This window comes from Bos indicus x Bos taurus, chromosome 13, assembly GCF_003369695.1.
Source record: "Bos indicus x Bos taurus breed Angus x Brahman F1 hybrid chromosome 13, Bos_hybrid_MaternalHap_v2.0, whole genome shotgun sequence".
In the NCBI taxonomy this organism is placed as follows: domain Eukaryota; kingdom Metazoa; phylum Chordata; class Mammalia; order Artiodactyla; family Bovidae; genus Bos; species Bos indicus x Bos taurus.
The window spans coordinates 46702962-46727351 of NC_040088.1; the positions used below are offsets into that span (position 1 = coordinate 46702962).

General features: G+C 40.2%; 1 protein-coding gene across 9 annotated transcripts in view; it reads right to left on the minus strand.

The window, feature by feature from the left end:
- ARMC4 (armadillo repeat containing 4) overlaps window positions 1–24390 on the minus strand; it is a 162350-nt gene that overhangs the window by 107782 nt on the left and 30178 nt on the right. For 8 of the 9 annotated variants that reach the window (XM_027559715.1, XM_027559718.1, XM_027559722.1 and 5 more), the window contains 2 exons: window positions 15421–15519; window positions 6070–6217 (listed from right to left, as the gene is read on the minus strand). In XM_027559715.1, the coding sequence (XP_027415516.1) occupies window positions 6070–6217; window positions 15421–15519 (247 nt within the window). Of the gene's footprint in view, window positions 1–6069; window positions 6218–15420; window positions 15520–24390 lie in introns of those variants that run through there. The other variant, XM_027559721.1, reaches the window with a different exon arrangement.

The window sequence follows — 24390 nt, forward strand, 5'->3', positions numbered from 1 at the left end:
GTGAAGAAAGCTGAGCGCCGAAGAATTGATGCTTTTGAACTGTGGTGTTGGAGAAGACTCTTGAGAGTCCCTTGGACTGCAAGGAGATCCAACCAGTCCATTCTAAAGGAGATCAGCCCTGGGTGTTCTTTGGAAGGACTGATGCTAAAGCTGAAACTCCAATACTTTGGCCACCTCATGTGAAGAGTTGACTCATTGGAAAAGACTCTGATGCTGGGAGGGATTGGAGGCAGGAGGAGAAGGGAACGACAGAGGATGAGATGGCTGGATGGCATCACCGACTCGATGGACATGAGTTTGAATAAACTCTGGGAGTTGATGATGGACAGGGAGGCCTGGCGTGCTGTGATTCATGGGGTCACAAAGAGTCGGACACGACTGAGCAACTGAACTGAACTGAACAACAAGGCAGAGGTCCCCAACCTCTGAAATCTAATGCCTGATGATCTGAGGTGGAGCTGATGTAATAATAATAGAAATACAGTACACAATAAATGCAGTGCGCTGGAATCATCCCCAAACCACCCTCCCATTCCTGGTTCATAGAAAAATTGTCTTCCACGAAACCTTTCCCTGATGCCAAAAAGGCTGGGGACTACTGCACTAAGGTGTATGAAATGTAGATCTACTTATAATTATGATCTTTTAACATTTTTTATCATGTTACTAAAGAGTACCTGCATGCATGTGTGCTAAGTCACTTCAGTCATGTCCGATTCTTTGCGACCCTATGGACTGTAGTCTGCCAGGCTCCCCAGAATCCCCAGATGGGATTCTCCAGTCAAGAATCCTGGAGTGGGTTGCTGTGCCCTCCTCCAGAGGAACTGCCCAACCCAGGGATCAAACCCTCATCTCTTACATCTCTTGCATTGGCAGGTGGGTTCTTTACCACTGATACCACCTGGGAAGCCCAAAGAGTACCTACTTATATTAACAATATTAGAATACTTGTGATGAAGAAATCCACATTTCCAAGACACAACAAATCCCCCAACTTGCCTCCTATCTCACAAAGGTGCCCAATACATTTCTGACTTAGAAATGAGTAAAACTTGCTGTATTTTTAGTGTTAGTGTGGGGTATAGACCTTAGCAACTGTTTCCCCCTATCACTGATACTCACATATAGCAAAATATTTTTGTTGCAAGATTTTGAAGCAACCATGAATGGGGAGAAGATAATATTCATACAAATGTGGCAAGGAAACAATACGTCTCCAAGGAGAAGGGGTCAAGAAAGGGAGGAGAAGGGGGAGCAAGAGAAGGTGGAGAACGACACCAACAGCAGAGGGAACAGCACTATTCTCAAGGAGCTGAGAGTGAAGGATGGTCTGGCCCCTTGGGAACCTCATTTTGTCACTGTCCCTCCTGAGCAAAAGATTGAGAGGCAAGCCTGTGCTCATTTGAAGACATCCTGCAAGATTCAGAAATGAGATTAATCAGCTGTAGCTAATGAGATAGACAAGCTGTGAGAAGGTAAGTACAGAAGGTAGCTGAATAAGGAGCTTATTACTTCATTACTTCATTTGAAGCCCAGAGTCACCAGTGATGTGGGGGGAAAGACATTGGAAGGTTGGGGAATAAAAATGCAATGTATCCATTAGTTTAAAAATTAAATTGTGTTCTAAAACTCCAGATTAAAAGAATATACACAGATGTAAAATGTCCAAGTTGAAATGGATGTGTGTCAAAGCCAAATCATTAAAGACTTAGTCCCTTTATCATGTGCCAAGATCTGAGCTCATAGCTCTGGATAAATACTAAGCTGTATCACTAATTTACTTGTTTGGCTATTAATGAACTCATCAAAACTTTTTCAACAATCACAGACATTGCTGTACTTGGAAAATGGTAAGTGAAGAGTCAGGTCAACATGAACATTTCTCTGCTGGAAGAAGTCTAAATTTACATAATTTTGTAAATTACTGTATCAGATTTATTTATTTTGAGATTATCTAGAGACGTTCAAATTTGCATTTCATAGATTTTTCATATCCTTTTGTGTCTCCACAGAAAAACATTTAACTGTGTTGAAAATCCTGAAAGCTTTTGTAGATATACTTTTTCTTTTATTGGCTATGTTAAGAATATTTACCTGTGGGGAACTATAATAATTTCAAGCCATTTACTGTCTGGCCCAAAGTATCACATTTGCACATGAATTACTGAGGGGTAACTTGTGTGAGTTTGAGTAGCACTTCATCAATACACGCTTTCCTGAGCTGTTCTGGGAGCGCAACGGTGCATCTCTTTTTGATCCACCACTATATGCATTTATCCCAAATAGTTGAAAAATGCAAGCTAGTGACTCAATAATGAGACACTCTTAGCGGTGTTCATGGGGAGGATACTGTGGAGGACGTGGGGCACCACCAACCCACTGTCTGCCCCCTTACGCTCTTGAGGAGGAAATTCTTTCTGTTCTTAGCACCAGGATCAGTTACACTCATTGGCAAGGGGGTTGTTTTTACCTTATGATGGAAAGAGTCCCTCACTGTATGAACTCACTGTATTTCTTCCTTTTATTGGTTACCAGAATCTTAAAGCAAAAGCCGAAGACCATCTGTGCGGGTCATTAGACTCCCCACCTTATGTTGTTTATAATAATAATGTGCAATAGAAAGATTTATCATTGCTAACAGGGGCTGAGCCCTTCATGCTAAAGCACTTAGATGTGTTAGATCTCACCTAATACTAATAATAATCCTAAAAGGTGAGATCTTTTATCTTGCCATCTGGAACAATTAGGAGACCAAAGCTTACAGAGGATGGCCAGCACCCCCAAGGCTGCTGAGATAGTAGGTGGTGGAAGCTCAACTCAGTTGAAGACTTGTTGACATTGAAGGTTGTCTTTCTAACTGCTCCATTATTCTGCCTTCTGACCTGGCTGATGCTTCTGCTGTTTGGACTCTTTATCTCGTTTTATTAATGAAAAAAAGTTAACAGACCCAAATTCTATGCATAAACACCAGGGCTCTTCCAAATCTTCTTCCAGAGGCCGTGTCCAAGCCCCAGTGCCTGACTCAAGTGTTGGTGGCAGACATCTCTGTGGCCAGAGCGTCCTCAGATAACACACTCCTTGTGCATAGAGGCCATGGGTGGCCCTGTGATTCAGGAAAGGCCAGGAAGGTCTCCAGAGTCTGCACATGGCTGCCCTGCCTGCAGGACTGGCCACTGTGCTGATTGGGTGGTTTGTGCACAAAGACTCCTGCCAAGGTGGGGGCAGAACTGTGGGACCGAAACGTCAGCCTGTGCTCCACAAGACTGCCTCCAAATTCCCAGCAAATGTGAATCTTCCAGATTCCAGAATAAGAAACTGGAATTCCCAGAAGTTCTCAGGAATTCCTGAAATCATGTTATTTCATATGTGTTGCTAAATTTTATTTATTTACATGCAACTAAATAGTAAGGATGACTATAATGGTAAATTATTTCTGTAATAAACCACACGTCTTTTTTGTGATAGAAATACTAAAAATTTCAGAGGTTTTTTGTAAGGAAAAAAAAAAACACTATACCTATTACAATCCCATGTAAAAGTGATCTCCACCTGAAATTTGATAACAGTAAACACTAGAAGAGGGAATATCACACAAAATAAATGGTAAATAAAATCCATTTAAAAAGTTGAAAGAAAAAAGTAAAATATTTAACATTTATAAGATATTCTTAAAATACAATTTTAAAATACACAAAGCAAAGCATCAATTGTCCTATCCAATAGTCTTAATTTTTATTTCAGTACAAATATGTCCGATATTAAAAAATTTTTTCTTTCATTTTGCATTGACAGCAGTCAAATTGTTAAGAAGCTTTCAAAAGCAGAGCCAAGGTGGGCATTAGGGTTTGCTTCATATACCCTCATTTTCTTTTCCAATGATGAAAATATTTTATCTGCTTGCCCTGATTCTGATTTAACCATTGAGGATAAATGGTTTGCTAATTATCATTAGATAATCAGATCATTTGCTAACTCAAATTTTACATCAGTTTCTGGCATCATGATGGACTGTTGCACAACGTACATTCACATCTTCCTCGCTTTGGATTTCTTCTGTTAAATTACTAGCAAAGAACAAATTGTAATACACAGTATACACAATACAGTGAATATTTAAACACTGAAAAAGTGTCCGAGTACATCTAAATGACTTACAGTTGAGATTTCCAGCAAGTTCAGCAAGGCTACAAGAATCACAGGTCAAAATTTCACATTTAATGACTTATTTTGCTTCACAAATTTGTTATTTCTTAGAACACCACTAATAGGATTTGTGTAAAGGATATGATGCATATAAATGTACCATTTATTTTTACAAGAATGACTCACCATCCTGCACGGACACATTCGGAGCACGGCAATAAGTGAGGCTGACCGCCTGGGCTGAGACCACTTATCTCTCACTGGCTCCTGTCCTGATGCCTGGAAATGTCTACCTTCACCTTTGATTCTGCTGCCAGAATTTTCTTTTTCTAAACTTTATTGAGGGATAACTGGCAAATATAATTGTATATCTCAGCAGTTCCCAACCTTTTTAGCACCAGGGACCAGTTTCATGGAAAACACTGCACGCCTCACATGCGATGTTCACAGTAGGGGTCGCACTCCTATGAGAATCTAGTGCTGCCACTGACCTGACGGGTGGCGTAGCTCAGGTGGTAATGCAAGTGATAGGGAGCGGCTGTAAATACAGATGAAGCTTCACTCACTAGCCTGCCACTCACCTCCTGCTGTGTGCCCAGTTGCTAACAGGCCACGGCCTGATACAGGGGACCCTGATACATTGGGAATCCTTGGTATATCTCATGTGCACAGTGTGTTGCTTTGACAACCACAAACACTGTAGAATGATCACTAAGATAATCAACTTGTCCTGCTCTCCATGATGTCAGTAGATTCCTTTGAACCTGTCATGTCTTCAGGAAGATTATCAAACTTTAACTGTCAACTTTAATTCTAATTTCCCATTTTCCCAATTTCTTGACTAATTTTTCTCAGGATTCAGGAAAACATAAAAGAATTCTTTGAGACGTGCTTAGAGTTGCAGCTGAGATGATGCCAACAGAGGAAGTGGACATATTTTTCTTTTAGGAAAAACTTTTTTAGCTTACTTATACCTATCAGATTGCTCACCTGGCGGGAGGGAGGAGCTTTTCTGAATTCATGAAAATATGCATATAGACTGTTTGAGCTGTCAGCTTGGGATGACCTCAAAGGTACAGGAAAAGTACCCTTTAGTAATTTAGGAGTCATGTAAATTTCTTTAAATATGCAAAGCCTAGCAAATGGAGGAGGACAAGCTGAGGTAAGTCAGAGTGTTGTTTTCAAAAGGATTTCTGGATGGTAACTTTAGACAGGGCCTAGCTATTACCAAGATTCACTGTCCAACATCAGAAATTAATATTGATCTGGGTTTGAGCAAATCGTTTTCCTTGCCCCACCCTTATCTGAGGACTTAAATACAATATTATATGGGTCATTTATTTATTATTACAAAATGTTTTCACACATGGCATCTCACGTAAGAGAGTAGCAGAAACAGACCAACACATATTTTAAGTACCTACAACGTATCAGACACCACACCACATCTTTCACCTGTGTTTTCTCAGTCCTTAAAATAATCCTAGAGTGGATATTACTAATTTTACCCCATGGGTCAGGAAGATTAAGGCTGCAAACCATACTTTTCAACAGTCACAGATAGTTAGCAACACAATCTAGAATTCAGTCTAAGTCCAGCTTCAAAACCCCTTGCTCTTTCCATCATGCCATCCTGCTAGTCACACAGTGGTGTAAGTCACAATATCTGACGGCTGCCATGGTCCACTGCCTTCTCCCCACCTAGGGGAGAGGGCTGGTACCAGGCAGCCCAACTGCTCCATGAGGACAAATCTCACTATCCTCAGAGTAATAAGACCTTCCCATGTGCACACTTAAATAATAATAGGGATAGTTACTACCGTTACTTGAAAGAAATATATAGTAAACTTGAAAGCAGAATATATATTTTTGGGAAAAAATTTAAAATAAACATTGCAAATACAGTATAAAAGGTTTCTCTCTCACCTTCAAATATTTCACCAGCTTCTGAATTTGCCAATATTCTGATGGCAAATCTGCATTTGCTTCCTGACGATGATCAGGTTGTTCTTCATCTTCCTCACTTTCTGAGGAGCTGTCACTAATAATTTCCTCAATCTTTTCAACACTCTTACTAGGAACAACAACATATAATAAGTATGTTTATGCTACAGTATGCTTATGTTACTATTTCAGCAACATACATTGATACATGAACTATGGATAAGATACCAACACCACCTGAATTGTGGAAGATCTTTGTTAACATCTACATGAGGGGATGAATAAACACATGCCTTTATAGCAGGTGCATTTCAATATTATTGCTATGGTACAATAATAATAATAAAAAAGTAGTAAAAAATGAAAAAGGTATTAGGTAAATGACCTAAGACTCCCACTTGTCATAGTGATAAAATAACTTAAATAATGGGTGGCTATTTATATTTATGTTTCTTCCATTTCTTTACTTGAAATTGAATACAATTGAAAATTCAGTTTTCCAATTGCACTGGCCACACTGCAACTGCTCAACAGTCATGTATGTCGAGTGGCTACCACACAGGACAGCTCAGAAATAAACCATTTCTATTACTGCAGGAAGTTCAGTTGGGCAACACTGCCAGTGCCCCAAAGGGAAAGGCATTTTTTCCCTTACCAAAGACAGTTAGTTCACTTTATTCCATCCTGCTCTGAGGCTTTTAACTCAATATCAAGGTCATGGACACATGGAACATCTTGAATTCACTCTTATTTTCTTTCTTTCTCTCTCTATCCCCCCAGATGTGCTCTCCATAAACATCTTTTTAATTTTTTTTTCCATTTGGAAGCATAGTATAGGAGGACAGGTAGTTGTCCAGTTTCATTAATTCTAAAGGTTCTACCATTCTCTTAATTTCTCAAAGACTTTTTGGCACACAGAGCTCCAATTCTTGTACTTTCAAAAGTCAGAATGGTACAACTGTGCTGAGCCACGGTGCAGTGAAATCCTGAACCGAAGTGCCTGGTCCAACTAAACAAGACACATGAACTGAGTGTCAGATTTATGTATTCTCTTGTCCAAAAGATGTCAGGAAACCTGAATTGGTTACAGAGGAAAATCTGATAGATCAGATTAGTAGACCTGGAAGGCATTATACTAAGTGAAATTAGTCAGAGTAAAACAAATACTATATCACTTCACTTATATGTGGAATCTCAGAGGGAAAAAAAAAAAAGCAAAAAACAACCAAATTCATAGAAATCAGACTTGTGGTTACCAGAGTTGGAGGGAGGAGAAATTGGAGGAAGAAGGTCAAAAGGTACACAGTTATAAGATAAATAAGTACTAAGGATGTAATGCACAACATGTTGACTACAATTAACACTGCTGTGGGGTATATTTGAAAGTTGCTTAGAGAGTAAATCTAAGTTCTCATCATGAGGAAAGAATTACTTGTAACTATATAAGGAGATGAAAATTAACTGAACCTATTGCAATCATTCCACTTCAGTCACTTCAGTCGTGTCTGACTCTGTGCAACCCCACAGATGGCAGCCCACCAGGCTTCCCCGTCCCTGGGATTCTCCAGGCAAGAACACTGGAGTGGGTTGCCATTTCCTTCTCCATTGCATGAAAGTGAAAAGTGAAAGTGAAGTCGCTCAGTCGTGTCCGACTCTAGCGACCCCATGGACTGCAGCCTACCAGGCTCCTCTGTCCATGGGATTTTCTAGGCAAAATTACTGGAGTGGGGTGCCATTCCCTTCTCCAACATATATATATATATGTTATTAAGGGGTGTGTGTGTGTATATATATATATATGTTATTAAGGGGTACACCATAAGCTTTGACTGTGTAGATCACAACAATCTGTGGAAAATTCTTCAAGAGATTGGAATACCAGACCACCTGACCTGCCTCTTGAGAAGTCTGTATGCAAATCAAGAAGCAACAGTTTAACTGGATCTGGAACAAAAGACTGGTTCAAATTCAGAAAGGAGTACCTCAAGGCTGTATACTGTCACTCTGCTTATTTAACTTATATACAGAGTACATCATGCAAAATGCCAGGCTGGATGAAGCACAAGCTGGAATCAAGACTGCCGGGAGAAATATCAATAACCTCAGATATGCAGATGACACCACCCTTATGGCAGAAAGTGAAGAGGAACTAAAGAGCCTCTTGATGAAAGTGAAAGAGGAGGATGAAAAAGTTGGCTTAAAGCGCAACATTCAGAAAACTAAGATCATGGCATCTGGTCCCATCACTTCATGGCAAATAGATGGGGAAACAATGGAAACAGTGCGAGTTATTTTCTTGGGCTCCAAAATCACTGCAGATGGTGACTTCAGCCATGAAATTAAAAGACACTAGCTCCTTGAAAGAAAAGCTATGACAAACCTTTTTAACAGCATGTTAAAAAGCTGCTGCTGCTACTAAGTCGTGTCAATCATGTCCAACTCTGTGCAAAAGACATTATTTTCTGACAAACTTCTGTCTAGTCAAAGGTATGCTTTTTCCAGTAGTCATGTATGGATGTGAGAGTTGGATCTTAGGGAAGGCTGAGCACCAAAGAATTGATGCTTTTAAACTGCGGTGTTGCAGAAGACTCTTGAGAGTCCCTTGGACATCAAGGAGATCAAAACAGTCAATCCTAAAGGAAATTAACCCTGAATATTCATTGGAAGAACTGATGTTGAAGCTGAAGCTCCAATACTTTGGCCACATGATGCAAAGAACTGACTCATTGGAAAAGATCCCGATGCTGGGAAAGATTGAAGGCAGAAGGAGAAGGGGACGACAGAGGATGAGATGGTTGGATGGCATCACCAACTCAATGTACGTGAGTTTGAGCAAGCTCTGGGAGTTGGTGCTGGACAGGGAAGCCTGGCACACTCCAGTCCATGGGGTCTCAAAGAGTCAGACACGACTGAGCAACTGAACTGAACTGAAGAAAAGAGAAGTCTCAATTCAGTAATCTAAACTCACATCTAAAGAAACTAGAAAAAGAAGAGCAAAACAAACCCAAAGCAAAGAGAGAAAAGAAACTAATAAAGAAAAGAATGAACAAAACTGAAAACAGAAACAACTTGAAAAATCAATTTAAAAAACTGCTTCTTGAAAAGATCAATAAAATTGACAAACCTCTAGCAAGACTGACAAAGAAAAAGAGAAGACACAAATTTCCAGTATCAGAAATGAATAAGGTGTAGCATATCACTTCAGATCCTGCTGACAACAAAAAAGATAATAAAACTATGAACAACTGAACACAGACTAAACTGATAATTTAAAGAAATTGATTCCTTTAAAGGTACAAATTACTGTCACTTAACCAATACGAAACACATGATTCTTGCCTGGAGAATCCCTGGGATGGGGGAGCCTGGTGGGCTGCTGTCTACGGGTTCACACAGAGTCAGACACGACTGTAGTGACTTAGCAGCAGCAGCAGCAGCAGCAGGCTTCCCTGGTGGCTCAAATGGTAATGTGTCTGCCTGCAATGCGGGAGACCTGGGTTCAACCTGGGTTAGATCCCTGGGTTGGGAAGATCCCCTGGAGAAGGAAATGGCAACCCACTCCAGCACTCTTGCCTGGAAAATCCCGTGGATGGAGGACCCTGGTAGGCTACAGCCTATGGGGTCGCAAAGGGTCGGACTTGACTGAGTGAATTCACTTTCACTTTCATGGCTACTAATGGAATTAATTCATAACTTAAAAAACAAGTGTCTTCAGTTTCAGATGATTTCACTGGAGAATTCTACCAAGCATAAAAAAACAAACACGAATTTTACACAATCTCTTCCAGAAAACAGAAGAGAACTGAACTCATTTTATGAAGTCTGATATCAAAACTGAAGTACATACAGAAACAAAACACTGCTATTGAATATCCCTCATGAGTGTAGATGCAAATATCCTTAACAAAATGTTAAGCACGTATAAATATATATATGTAAAGCTGGGCTGGAAGAAGCACAAGCTGGAATCAAGATTACCAGGAGAAATATCAATAACCTCAGATATGCAGATGACACCACCCTTATGGCAGAAAGTGAAGAGGAACTCAAAAGCCTCTTGATGAAAGTGAGAGTGAAAAGTTGGCTTAAAGCTCAACATTCAGAAAACGAAGATCATGGCATCTGGTCCCATCACTTCATGGCAAATAGATGGGGAAACAGTGTCAGACTTTATTTTGGGGGGCTCCAAAATCACTGCAGATGGTGACTGCAGCCATGAAATTAAAAGATGCTTACTCCTTGGAAGGAAAGGTATGACCAACCTAGATAGCATATTCAAAAGCAGAGATATTCCTTTGCCAACAAAGGTTCGTCTAGTCAAGGTTATGGTTTTTCCAGTGGTCATGTTTGGATGTGAGAGTTGGACTGTGAAGAAAGCTGAGCACCGAAGAATTGATGCTTTTGAACTGTGGTGTTGAAGAGGACTCTTGAAAGTCCCTTGGACTGCAAGGAGATCCAACCAGTCCATTCTAAGGGAGATCAGTCCTGGGTCTTCATTGGAAGGACTGAGGCTGAAGCTGAAACTCCAATACTTGGCCACCTCATGCGAAGAGCTGGATTGGAAAAGACCCTGATGCTGGGAGGGATTGGGGGAAGGAGGAGAAGGTGACGACAGAGGATGAGATGGCTGTATGGCATCACCAACTCGATGGACATGAGTTTGAGTGAACCCCGGGAGTTGGTGATGGACAGGGAGGCCTGGCGTGCTGCGATTCATGGGGCCACAAAGAGTCGGACATGACTGAGTGACTGAACTGAACTGAAAGCTATATATATGTAAAGAAGGACCAAGTGCGGTTTATTCCAGGAATGCAAGTCTGCTTCAGGATTCAAAAATCAACCAGTGTAATCCACTACAGTAACAACCTACAGAAGAAAAATGGAATGATCATACTAATTGATGCAGAAAAAGCATGTGACAAAATTCAACACTCAGTGGTATTAAAACTCTCAGAAAAACAAGAGTAGCGGGGAACTTCCTCAACTTAAAGAATATCTGCAGATAAACTCTGAGAAGGCAACGGCACCCCACTCCAGTACTCTTGCCTGGAAAATCCCATGGACGCAGGAGCCTGGTGGGCTGCAGTCCAATGGGGTCGCTAAGAGTCGGACAGGACTGAGAGACCTCACTTTCACTTTTCACTTTAGTGCATTGGAGAAGGAAATAGCAACCCACTCCAGTGTTCTTGCCTGGAGAATCCCAGGGATGGCGGAGCCTGGTGGGCTGCCATCTATGGGGTGGCACAGAGTCAGATACGACTGAAGCGACTTAGCAGCAGCAGCAGCAGCAGCACAAAAACTATCATCATACTTACTGGTGAAAGACAGAATGCTGTCCTCTTAAGACTAAGAAAAAGGAAGGAAGGACTTTTACCTTGATCATTGATAGTTAACAGTACTGGTGTTTCTACTTCTGGATGTAAATCTAACAAAACATGTACTGGACTTTTATGCTGAAAATTAGAAACTGCTGGTGAAAGAAACCAAAGCCTTAAATAAACAGTCATACAGTCTACACAGTAAAGATATCAATTTTCTCAAAATTGAGATAGGGTTTCAATGTAACTTCTATCAAAATCTTCAGTTGTTGTTGTTCAGTCACTCAGCTGTGTCTGACTCTGCAACTGCATGGACTGTAGTACATCAAGCTTCCCTGTCTTTCACCATCTCTCAGAGCTTGCTTAAACTCATGTCCATTGAGTTGGTTGGAGAAGGCAATGGCACCCCACTCCAGTACTCTTGCCTGGAAAATCCCATGGATGGAGGAGCCTGGTAGGCTGCAGTCCATGGGGTTGCTAGGAGTCGGATACAACTGAGCAACTTCGCTTTCACTTTTCACTTTCATGCATTGGAGAAGGAAATGGCAACCCACTCCAGTGTTCTTGCCTGGAGAATCCCAGGGACGGGGGAGCCTGGTGGCAGCCGTCTATGGGGTCGCACAGAGTTGGACACGACTTAAATGACTTAGCATAGCATAGCATTGAGTTGGTGATGCCATCCAACCATCTTTCTTCTGTTGTCCCCTTCTCTTCCTGCCTTCAGCCTTTCCCAGTATCAGGTCTTTTCTAATGAGTCAGCTCTTCGCATCAGCTGGCCAAAGTACTGGAGTTTCGGCTTCAGCATCAGTTCTTCCAATGAATATTCAGGATTGTTTTCCTTTAGGATTGACTGTTTTGATCTCCTTGCAATCCAAGGGACTCTCAAGAGTCTTCTCCAACTCCACAGATTAAAATCTTCAGTAAGTTTTTTTTTTTTTTTTAGCATGATCATTCTAAAATGTATGTGGAAAGGAAAATAAGTAGAATAACTCAAAACAATTTTGGGATAAAATAATAAAGGGAGAGGAATCACTTTACCAGATTTCAAGAATAACTATAGAGCTATAATAATCAAGATTGTGTGCTATCAAGATTGTGTGCTAGGGCTAGATATAAAAATTAGCTGAACAGAATGGAGACTCAGAAATAGCCCCGAGTGCACCCACCTGATGCTTGACTAAGGTGAAAACGCTGAACATCAGTAGGTTACAAAAAAGAATCTTGATGTATATATAAATTTTATATAAAATTAAACTCAAAATGAATACCAGCCTTAAATGTAAAATTATTACAACTTTTAGGAAAAAATCATTGGAGATAATCTTCAGGATCAAGGGCTTCATGAAGAGTTCTTAGACATGACATCAAAAGCACAATCCACAGAAGAAAAACTAATAAATCAGACTTCATCAAAAACTGTTCTCCCAGAGGCTCTATTAAGAGGAGGAAAAGACAAGGTAGAGAGAGGGAGAAAATACCTGCAAACTAACATATACAATGAAGGATATCGTAGAGAGATAGATGAAGAACTCTCAAAACTCAACATTTTGAAAAACAAATGATTCAATTAAAAATGAGCAAAAGATATAGACAGACATTTCACTGAAGAGCGTAAACAGATAGCAATAAGTTCATGACAAGATATTAACATCATGAGCCATTAGGGAAATGCAAAGACTGCAATAAGCTGTCACCGCACAGATTTTAGGACAGCTAAAATAAAACAACAAAACCAAATATTGGCGAGGATGAGGGGAACTGAGTCTCTCATACATCACTGGTGGGAACACAAAATGGTGCCACCACTCTGGAAAAGCTAAGTAGTTTCCTAAAAAGCTAAAAACACAATTACCATATATATCACCAACTGGGCATTTACCCTAGGGGAATAAAAACTTTCATCTGTACAAAAACCTGTATGTGATTGTTTATAGCAGTTTTATTTTTAAAAGCCAAAAGCTGCAAACAGCTAAAATGTGCCTTAATACATGAAAAACTTTAAAAGCTGTGGTATATCCATACAATGGAATGCCACTCAGCAAAATGCATGCAACAATTAGGTGGATCTCAAGGGTATTATGGTGTTGGAAAATAAGTCAATATAAAAACAACATATGAATCTATCTATACGGCAGTCCAAAATGACAAAATTATGAAAGCAGATGACTGTTGCTAGAAAGTGGGGATTATGGGGGAACAAAAGTGGTTGTGACCATAACAGGGTAGCCGGAGGACACGTATGGGGTGAACAGTTCTCTAGCCTGGTTGCCACGGTCACCATAACAAATTACACATGATAAAATGACACTGAACTATGCATTGTCCCAATGGAGGGAAAGAGCAAATTAGCCAAGATGGTGGTGGTCAGGCTCTCTTGCCCCACAGCCTCTCACTCTTGCCCCACGTTTTATAAATACATGGTTATGTGACAGCTGACATCACTTACAGCACTGCACCCCCGTATCACGATGTACCCACTTGGCCGTGGGCCACTTCTGCTCTGATACCCGAAAAGCCCTGGAGGCTGCCTTATGTCTGTGTTACAGCCATGTTATGGCCGCGTTAGGGACGTGTTATGGCTGTGTCTGCTGGGTCAACCACAAGAGAATACAGCGTGTCTGCTGCTACAGCTGCTATGCCAGTCAGGAGAGAATAAACGTGTCTGCAGTTTCTACGATTCCTTACATTTTCTTCCAGCTTTGCTTGTTGCCTACCCTGGGTTCAGTGAACAGTGATATAGCAAAACACATATACATTGTACCAATGTTAATTTCTTGGTTTTGATCTTGTACAGTAGTTATGCAAAATGCAGGATTTAACTGTTGGGGGGAACTAGGTGAAGGGCATATGGGATCTCTCTGCACTATCTCTGCAACTTTCTGTGACTCTACAAATATTTCAAAGTAAGAATTTTTTAAGAATTGTCAAAATTTGAATAATTTATTATTCCTAACTTTCCAAGATGGCATATATGTTTTAGAGTGTCTTAAAGTTTGTTTTCTTTTGAACTGTGCAAATTTTATAATATGAAATTCCTGCCATTTCTCCCTGCCTCCCAAACTTAAAAGCAGCTGAACTTTCTCCCCAGATATGTCACTTTTATTGTCAAACTGAAAACTGGGTAAGAAGCTTAACAGTTGGTTTTCGACTAATGGCTGTTTTAATGAGAAATTACATATGTCACTTTAGAATTAGCAGAGCCATTGGTGATCAGTAAGTAAGGATCAGAAAGATGACGATTTTGCTATGACAGAGGCAAGAGATTAGCTAAGAGTCCTGTTTTGCTACCATTCCCTGGGTTGGGAAGATCTCCTGGAGTGGGAAATGGCGATCCACTCCAGTATTTTGCCTGAAAAATCCCATGGACAGAGGAGCCTGGCAGTCTACAGTCCAAAGGGTTGTAAAGAGTTGAACATGACTGAGCAACTGAACACACATGCAGTTAACAGCTTTTTGCAGTTAACTGCTTTTTGCATTAAATATATGTGTTTACAAACAGTTAGCTAATACCAATAGATCACTGTATTTAACTCCACATTAGGGACATACAGTTTTCTGGGGCAGAAGCCCACTGTACCCCTCTTTGCCTGGCCAAGCAATAAAGCTATTAATTTCTACTTTATCCCCCCAAAATAGCTCCACATTGAAAATTATCCTATATATTTAAAGAAACCCATTATTACCCTTCTTACAGCATTTCTACTATATCAGTATAGATATCATAAGACCCTAATGTGAAAGTAAAGCACCATTAACCAGTATTAACTAGCTGTTATGTAGGAGTGGCTTTAAAGAACTGATCCTCAAGTGGTAAAGAATCTGTTTGCAATTCAGGAGACTCAGAAGACATGGGTTCAATCTGCAGGTCGAGAAGATCCTCTGGAGAAGAAATGGCAACCCACTCCAGTATTCTTGCCTGGGGAATCCCATGGACAAAGAAGCCTACTGGGCTGCAGTCCATAGGGTCGCAAACAGTTGGACATGACTGAGCACACACACGTTAATAGAAACTCACCGAATTAACTGTGCTCTTCCAGGTGAAACAGATGATCTGGACTTTTCAAGTTTTCCTCCATGTTTTTCTACTTGGGTGTCTCTTAGTGTATTTCTGCTCCTAAAGAAATATTAATTATATTAATTACTTTATGCTAATAGAATATTAAAAATATAAATGTGTACAAATATTCCATCATTATCATGCACCCAAATGATATGTTTTCCTGACAGAGTGACTGAGTTTCAGTCTCATCTGACACCTGAGAGGTCCCTTCTGTCCTGTCCTGCAAGCAGAGCCATGAATTTTATATAATGGAGAAACACTTGTCCAATATTTCTTTGTGCCAGAAACAGGTCTTCACAGGTTGCTATCACTGGAAAGGTCCTTCAGTCTATGTCTTCTACCCTGAGTCCCAACTGCCTGTGTTCTCCTTGCCCACCCAACATCACAGCAGGGCCTGTGTCGATTTTCTGGACATTCTCAAGCTTAGTATACTTTTTGGAATATACTGGTTTGCATTAAATCCTTGTTTAGTAAATTCTTAACTGAAAAAAAAGTGAGCACATGGAAAAAGCAGTATTTTATAATTCATCCCCCAGTTAACAGATGAGCCCAAACACTTTATCATTTTCAGACTCACCCTTTCAAAGAGAGCCACAAGGTCAAATACCCGCAAATCAGGGAGAATCAGAGGAGCAAGGTGTCTCACCTCCCACAAGTCTCCCCTCTCTCAGCTCTCTGAGTCTGTGTCCAAAATACAATCACCTGTGCTTCTTAGAATCCCTATAGGTGAGGGTCCCCACATGACCAGTAGGGAGCCCGTTCTTAATAAGGGGACAACATGGAACACTAAAAATACACTGAAACTTGTAACCCATTTGCTAAAACTTCACAAAGTGCTCTAGGTGCTTCTGACTGCTTTGGTGTTGGCAACATTGGCCTTTATTCTTTGCTTTGGCACCAATTTACAAAGGGTCCTGAATGGAGCTGCTGCTGCTGCTGCTAAGTCGCTTCAGTCGTGTCCGACTCTGTGCGACCCCATAGACAGCAGCCCACCAGGCTCTGCCGTCCCTGGGATTCTCCAGGCAAGTACATTTCAGACTTTCATAAAACCAGTGTCCACTTTACTCAGGCCTGTCACATGTTTCAGATTCTATCCTTTTTATAGTATTCATTTAAAGTTCTCTTAATACACATGGTACCACCGCTATGAAGTTTCCCCTAATTAACTTCACATGATTTTATATTTTTTTAACTAATTTATTTAATTGGAAGCTAATTACTTTACATTATTGTAGCAGTTTTTGCCATACATCGACATGAATCAGCTATGGGTGCACATGTGTTCCCCATCCAGAACCCCCCTCCCACCACTGGTCATCCCAGGGCACCAGCCCTGAGCACCCCATCTCATGTATTGAACCTGGACCAGCAATCTGCTTCACATATGATAATATACACGTTTCAACACTACCCTCTCAAATCATCCCACCCTTGCCTTCTCCCATTGAGTCCAAAAGACTATTCTTTATATCTGTGTTTCTTTTGCTGTCTCACATACATCATCGTTACCATCTTTCTAAATTCCATATATATGCGTTAGTATACTGTATTGGTGTTTTTCTTTCTGACTGACTTCACTCTGTATAATAGGCTCCAGTTTCATCGACCTCATTAGAACTGATTCAAATGCATTCTTTTTAATGGCTGAGTAATACTCCATTGTGTATATGTACCACAGCTTCCTTATCCATTCATCTGCCGATGGACATCTAGGTTGCTTCCATATCCTGGCTATTGTAAACAGTGCTGCGATGAACAAGATGAACATTGTCTCTTTCAAATCTGGTTTCCTCAGTGTGTATGCCCAGCAGTGGGACTGCTGGGTCATATGGCAGTTCTATTTCGTTTTTTTAAGGCATCTCCACACTGTTCTCCATAGTGGATGTACTAGTTTGCACCAACAGTGTAAGGGGGTTCCTTTTTCTCCACACCCTGTCCAGCATTTATTGTTTGTAGACTTTTTGATGGCAGCCATTCTGACTGCCGTGAGATGGTACCTCATTGTGGTTTTGATTTGCATTTCTCTGATAATGAGCGATGCTGAGCATCTTTTCATGTGTTTGTTAGCCATCTGTATGTCTTCTTTGGAAAAATGTCTGTTTAGTTCTTTGGCCCATTTTTTGATTGGGTCATTTATTTTTCTGGAATTGAGCTGCAGGAGCTGCTTGTATATTTTTGAGATTAATTCTTTGTCAGTTGCTTCATTTGCTATTATTTTCTCCCATTCTGAAGGCTGTCTTTTCACCTTGCTTATAGTTTCCTTCATTGTGCAAAAGCATTTAAGTTTACTTAGGTCCCATTTGTTTATCTTTGCTTTTATTTCCATTACTCTGGGAGGTGAGTCATAGAGGATCCCGCTGTGATGTATGTTGGAGAGTGTTTTGCCTATGTTCTCCTCTAGGAGTTTTATAGTTTCTGATCTTACATTTATATCTTTAATCCATTTTGAATTTATTTTTGTGTATGGTGTTAGAAAGTGTTCTAGTTTCATTCTTTTACAAGTGCTTGACCAGTTTTCCCAGCACCTCTTGTTAAAGAGATTGTATTTTCTCCACTGTATATTCTTGCCTCCTTTGTCAAAGATAAGGTGTCCTTAAGTGTGTGGATCTATCTCTGGGCTTTCTATTTCATTCCATTGATCTATATTTCTGTCTTTGTGCCAGTACCATACTGTCTTGATGACTGTAGCTTTGTAGTATAGTCTGAAGTCAGCCAGGTTGATTCCTCCAGTTCCATTCTTCTTTCTCAAGATTGCTTTGGCTATTTGAGATTTTTTTGTATTTCCATACAAATTGTGAAATTATTTGTTCTATTTCTCTGGAAAATACTGTTGGTAGGTTGATAGGGACGGCACTGAATCTATAGATTGCTTTGGGTAGTATACTCATTTTCACCATATTGATTTTACCAATCCATGAACATGGTATATTTCTCCATCTATTTGTGTCATCTTTGATTTCTTTCACCAGTGTTTTATAGTTTTCTATATATAGGTCTTTTGTTTCTTTAGGTAGATTTATTCCTAAGTATTTTATTCTTTTTGTTGCAATGGTGAATGGAATTGTTACCTTAATTTCTCTTTCTGTTTTCTGATTGTTAGTGTATAGGAATGCAAGGGATTTCTGTGTGTTAATTTTATATCCTGCAACTTTACTATATTCATTGACTAGCTCTAGTAATTTTCTGGTGGAGTCTTTAGGGTTTTCTATGTAGAGGATCATGTCATCTGCAAACAGTGAGAGTTTTACTTCTTCTTTTCCAATCTGGATTCCTTTTATTTCTTTTCTTCTCTGATTGATGTGGCTAAAACTTCCAAAACTATGTTGAATAGTAGTGGTAAGAGTGGGCACCCTTGTCTTGTTCCTGAATTTGGGGGAAATGCTTTCAATTTTTCACCACTGAGGATAATGTTTGCTGTGGGTTTATCATATATGGCTTTTATTTTGTTGAGGTATGTTCCTTCTATTCCTTCTGGAGGGTTTTTATCATAAATGGATGCTGAATTTTGTCAAAGGCCTTCTCTGCATCTATTGAGATAATCATATGGTTTTTAATCTGTCAATTTGTTAATGTGGTGTATCACAATGATTGATTTGCAGATATTAAAGAATCCTTGCATCCCTGGGATAAAGCCCACTTGGTCATGATGTATGATCTTTTTAATATGTTTTTGGATTCTGTTTGCTAGAATTTTGTTAAGGATTTTTGCATCTATGTTCAGTGATATTGGCCTGTAGTTTTCTTTTTTGTGGCATCTTTGTCTGGTTTTGGTATTAGGGTGATGGTGGACTCAGAATGGGTTTAGAAGTTTACCTTTCTCTGAAATTTTCTGGAAGAGTTTGCATAGGATAGGTGTTATCTCTTCTCTAAATTTTTGGTAGAATTCAGCTGTGAAGTCATCTGGTCCTGGGCTTTTGTTTGCTAGAAGATTTCTGATTACAGTTTTGATTTCTGTGCTTGTGATGGGTCTGTTAAGATTTTCTATTTCTTCCTGGTTCAGTTTTGAAAAGTTCCACTTTTCTAAGAATTTGTCCATTTCTTCCAAGTTGTCCATTTTATTGGCATATATTTGCTGATAGTAGTCTCTTACGATCTTTTGTATTTCTGTGTTGTCTGTTGTGATTTCTCCACTTTAATTTCTGATTTGATTCTTCTCCCTTTTTTTCTTGATGAGTCTGGCTAATGGTTTGTCTATTTATCTTCTCAAAGAACCAGCTTTTAAGCTCTGTTGATTTTGGTTATGGTCTCCTTTGTTTCATTTATTTCTGCCCTGATTTTTATGATTTCTTTCCTTCTACTAACCCTGGGGTTCTTCATTTCTTCCTTTTCTAGTTGCTTTAGGTGTAGAATTAGTTATTTATTTGACTTTTCTCTTGTTTCTTGCAGTAAGCTTGTATTGCTATGAACCTTCCCCTTAGCACTGCTTTTACTGAATCCCATAGGTTTTGGATTGTTATGTTTTCATTTTCATTCGTTTCTATGCATATTTTGATTTTTTATTTCTTTTTTGATTTCCTCTGTGATTTGTTGTTTATTCAGAAGTGTATTGTTTAGCCTTCATATGTTTGTATTTTTAATATTTTTCCAGTAGTTGACATCTAATATTACTGCATTGTGATCAGAAAAGATGCTTGGAATGATTTCACTTTTTTTTAAATTTACAAAGGCTAGATTTAAGGCCCAAGATGTGGTCTATCCTGGAGAAGGTTCTGTGTGCACTTGAGCAAAAGGTGAAATTCATTGTTTTGTGGTGAAATGTCCTACAGACATCAATTAGGTCTAACTGGTCCATTGTATCATTTAAAGTTTGTGTTTCCTTGCTAATTTTCTGTTTAGTTGATCTATCCATAGGTATGAGTTGGGTATTAAAGTCTCCCACTATTATTGTGTTACCATTAATTTCCCCTTTCATACTTGTTAGCATTTGTCTTACATATTGTGGTGTTCCTATGTTGGGTGCATATATATTTATAATTGTTATATCTTCTTCTTGGATTGACCCTTTGATCATTATGTAGTGTCCTTCTTTGTCTCTTTTCACAGTCTTTATTTCAAAGTCTATTTTATCTGATATGAGTATTGCTACTCCTGCTTTCTTTTGGTCTCCATTTGTGTGAAATATCTTTTTCCAGCCCTTCACTTGCAGTCTGTATGTGTCCCTTGTTTTGAGGTGGTTCTCTTGTAGGCAGCATATATAGGGGTCTTGTTTTTGTATCCATTCAGCCAGTCTTTGTCTTGGTTGGGGCATTCAACCCATTTACATTTAAGGTAATTATTGATAATATGATCCCGTTACCATTTACTTTGTTTTGGGTTCGAGTTTATAAAGCCTTTCTGTGTTTCCTGTCTATAGAAGATCCTTTAGCATTTGTTGAAGAGCTGGCTTGGTGATGATGAATACTCTCAGCTTTTGTTTGTCTGTAAAGCTTTTGATTTCTCCTTCATATTTGAATGAGATCCTTGCTGGGTACAGTAATCTGGGTTGTAGGTTTTTCTCTTTCATCACTTTAAGTATGTCCTGCCATTCCCTTCTGGCCTGAAGAGTTTCTATTGAAAGATCACCTGTTATTCTTATGGGGATCCCCTTGTGTGTTATTTGTTGTTTTTCCCTTGCTGCTTTTAACATTTGTTCTTTGTGTTTGATCTTCATTAATTTTATTAAAATGTGTCTTGGGGTGTTTCACCTTGGGTTTATCCTATTTGGGACTCTCTGGGTTTCTTGGACTTGGGTGGCTATTTCCTTCCCCATTTTAGGGAAGTTTTCAACTATTATCTCCTCAAGTATTTTCTCATGGCCTTTCTTTTTGTGTTCTTCTTCTGGGACTCCTATGATTCGAATGTTGGGGCATTTGACATTGTCCCAGAGGTCTCTGAGGTTGTCCTCATTTCTTTTTATTCTTTTTCTCTTTTTTCCTCTCTGCTTCATTTATTTCCAGCATTCTATCTTCCACCTCACTTATTCTATCTTCTGCCTCGGTTATTCTACTGTTGGTTCCCTCCAGAGTGTTTTTGATCTCAGTTATTGCATTATTCATTATTGATTGACTCTTTTTTATTTCTTCTAGGTCCTTGTTAAACTTTTCTTGCATCTTCTCAATCCTTGTTTCCAGACTGTTTATCTGTAACTCCATTTTGTTTTCAAAATTCTGCATCATTTTTACTATCATTATTCTGATTTCTTTTTCAGGTAGATTCCCTATCTCCTCCTCTTTTGTTTGGTTTGGTGGGCATTTATCTTGTTCCTTTACCTGCTGAATATTTCTCTGCCTTTTCATCTTGTTTAGATTGCTATGTTTGGGGTGGCCTTTCTGTATGCTGGAAGTTTGTGGTTCCTCTTTATTGTGGAGGTTCCTCCCTGTGGGTGGGATTGGACGAGTGGCTTGTCAAGGTTTCCTGGTTAGGGAAGCTTGCATCAGTGTTCTGGTGGGTGGAGCTGGATTTCTTCTCTCTGGAGTGCAATGAAGTGTCCAGTAGTGAGTTTTGAGGTGTCTATAGGTTTGATGTGACTTTGGGCAGCCTGTATATTAATGCTTAGGGCTATGTTCCTGCACTGCTGGAGAATTAGCATGGTATGTCTTGCTCTGGAACTTGTTGGCTCTTGGGTGGAGCTTTGTTTCAGTGTAGGTATGGAGGCTTTTGGATGAGCTCTTGTCAATTAATGTTCCCTGGAGTCAGGAGTTTTCTTGTGTTATCAAGTTTTGGATTTAAGCCTCCTGCCTCCGGTTTTTCAGTCTTATTCTTACAGTAGCTTCAAGACTTCTCCATCCATACCACACCAATGATAAAACATCTAGGTTAATGGAGAAAAGATTCTCCACAGTGAGGGACACCCAGAGAGGTTTGCAGAGTTACATACAGAAGAGAAGAGGGATGAGGGAGATAGAGGTGACCAGGAGGAGAAGAGGAGGAATCAAAAGGGGGGAGAGCAATGTAGCCAGTAATCAATTCCCTATGTGCTCTCCACAGGCTGGAACACCCAGAAAGGTTCACTGAGTTACACAGAGAAGAGAAGAGAGAGAAAGGAGAGATGACCAGGAGGAGAAGAGGGGGAGTTAAAAGGAGAGAGACAGATCTAGCCAGTAATCAGTTCCCTAAGTGTTCTCCATAGCCCAGAATATCCAAAGAGATTCACAGCACTGGGTAAAGAAGAGAAAGGGGAGGGAGGAGATAGAGGTGACCTGGGGGAGAAAAAGGAAAGTCAGAGGGAGAGGGCAATCAAGCCAGTAATCACACACCTAAGTAAAAATGGGTACTGAAGATTGGATTCTTAAAGGTACAAAATTGATAACAAATACCAAAAAGCAAAGATTAAAAATCTAGAGTAGAGGTTAGACTCTCAAAAATACAATAGTAAAAATACAAAACAAAATCACAAAAAATAATTTAAAATATATATGAAATTTGCTTTAAAAATAGGGTCTTTTTTGTCAAGGTAATAGCAGGCTATAAAAATGAAAATTAAAGGAGTAATAAAGGGCTTTAAAAGATGCTTACTTCTTGGAACAAAAGTTATGACCAACCTAGACAGCATATTGAAAAGCAGAGACATTACTTTGCCAACAAAGGTCTGTCTAGTCAAGGCTATGGTTTTTCCAGTGGTCATGTATGGATGTGAGAGTTGGACTGTGAAGAAAGCTGAGTGCCGAAGAATTGATGCTATTGAACTGTGGTGTTGGAGAAGACTCTTGAGAGTCCCTTGGACTGCAAGGAGATCCATCCAGTCCATTCTGAAGGAGATCAGCTCTGGGATTTCTTTGGAAGGAATGATGCTAAAGCTGAAACTCCAGTACTTTGGCCACGTCATGCGAAGAGTTGACTCATTGGAAAAGTCTCTGATGCTGGGAGGGATTGGGGGCAGGAGGAGAAGGGGACGACAGAGGATGAGATGGCTGGATGGCATCACTGACTCGATGGACATGAGTCTGGGTGAACTCCGGGAGTTGGTGATGGACAGGGAGGCCTGGCGTGCTGCGATTCATGGGGTCACAAAGAGTCGGACACGACTGAGCAACTGAACTGAACTTAACTGAAAGGGCTTAAAAATAAATTTATTTTTTTAATTAAAAAATGATAATAGTAAAATATATCTAGGAATTTCTCTAGAGCTGTTGTGGGTAGTATGGGGTCAGTTCAGTTTCAGATAGTTCCTTGTTCCAGCTTATACTTCTTCTCGAGGCCTACAGGCCCCTTCCAATGTAGTAGGTGCTAACTATAGGGTTTTAATCTGTTGCACCTGTCACTTTGTTTATTTTGGCTTCTTCTGTTTGCAAGTCTCTTCAGTGTCTAGTTTCCGCTCTGACACAAGGGGGTGGAGGTGGTCACTTATTTAGGCTCACTTGTTCAATTGTGCTGTGGGGAGGGAGTAACACTGCAAACAAATATCACTGGTGTGTGTAGGGAGCGCTCACAGTGTCTGGGCCACAGTGGGTTTGCCCCCATTCACGGAATGTGTGCCTTTGCAGTCTACACTGCTCAAGCTCCAGGTTGCTTGGCAGGGGAACTGTCTAAAGCAGGCCCTGGGTTGTATGCACTTCCCAGGTCTAAGCCACTCAGGTTCAGGTTCTCGGGTACTCCACAAAGGCACAGACTCAGTTGGGCCTGTGTTCTGTGCCCTTCCCAGGTCCAAGCAGCTCAGGCAAAAAGGTGCTTGGCAAGCGCACTCTCCCCAAGTGTGTCTTATCTCCTCCCCTGTCCCAGCTGCTCTGTTTCCTGGGTGCACAGCAGGAGCGCTGTCTCAGGTGTGCTGTGTGTCTCCTTTAGGGAGCTGATCACTGGCTGCAACCTTCCTGGTGGATGTCAACCGTCCAGGATCTCAGGAAGACTTGGTTAGCAACTGGGAGCCTGCTCACAGTTTGGTAGAGAATGCCATCGTGGGCAGAGATTGCCCCTTGCTGGCTCTGGCTGCCGCCCACCTGCCTCTCTGCC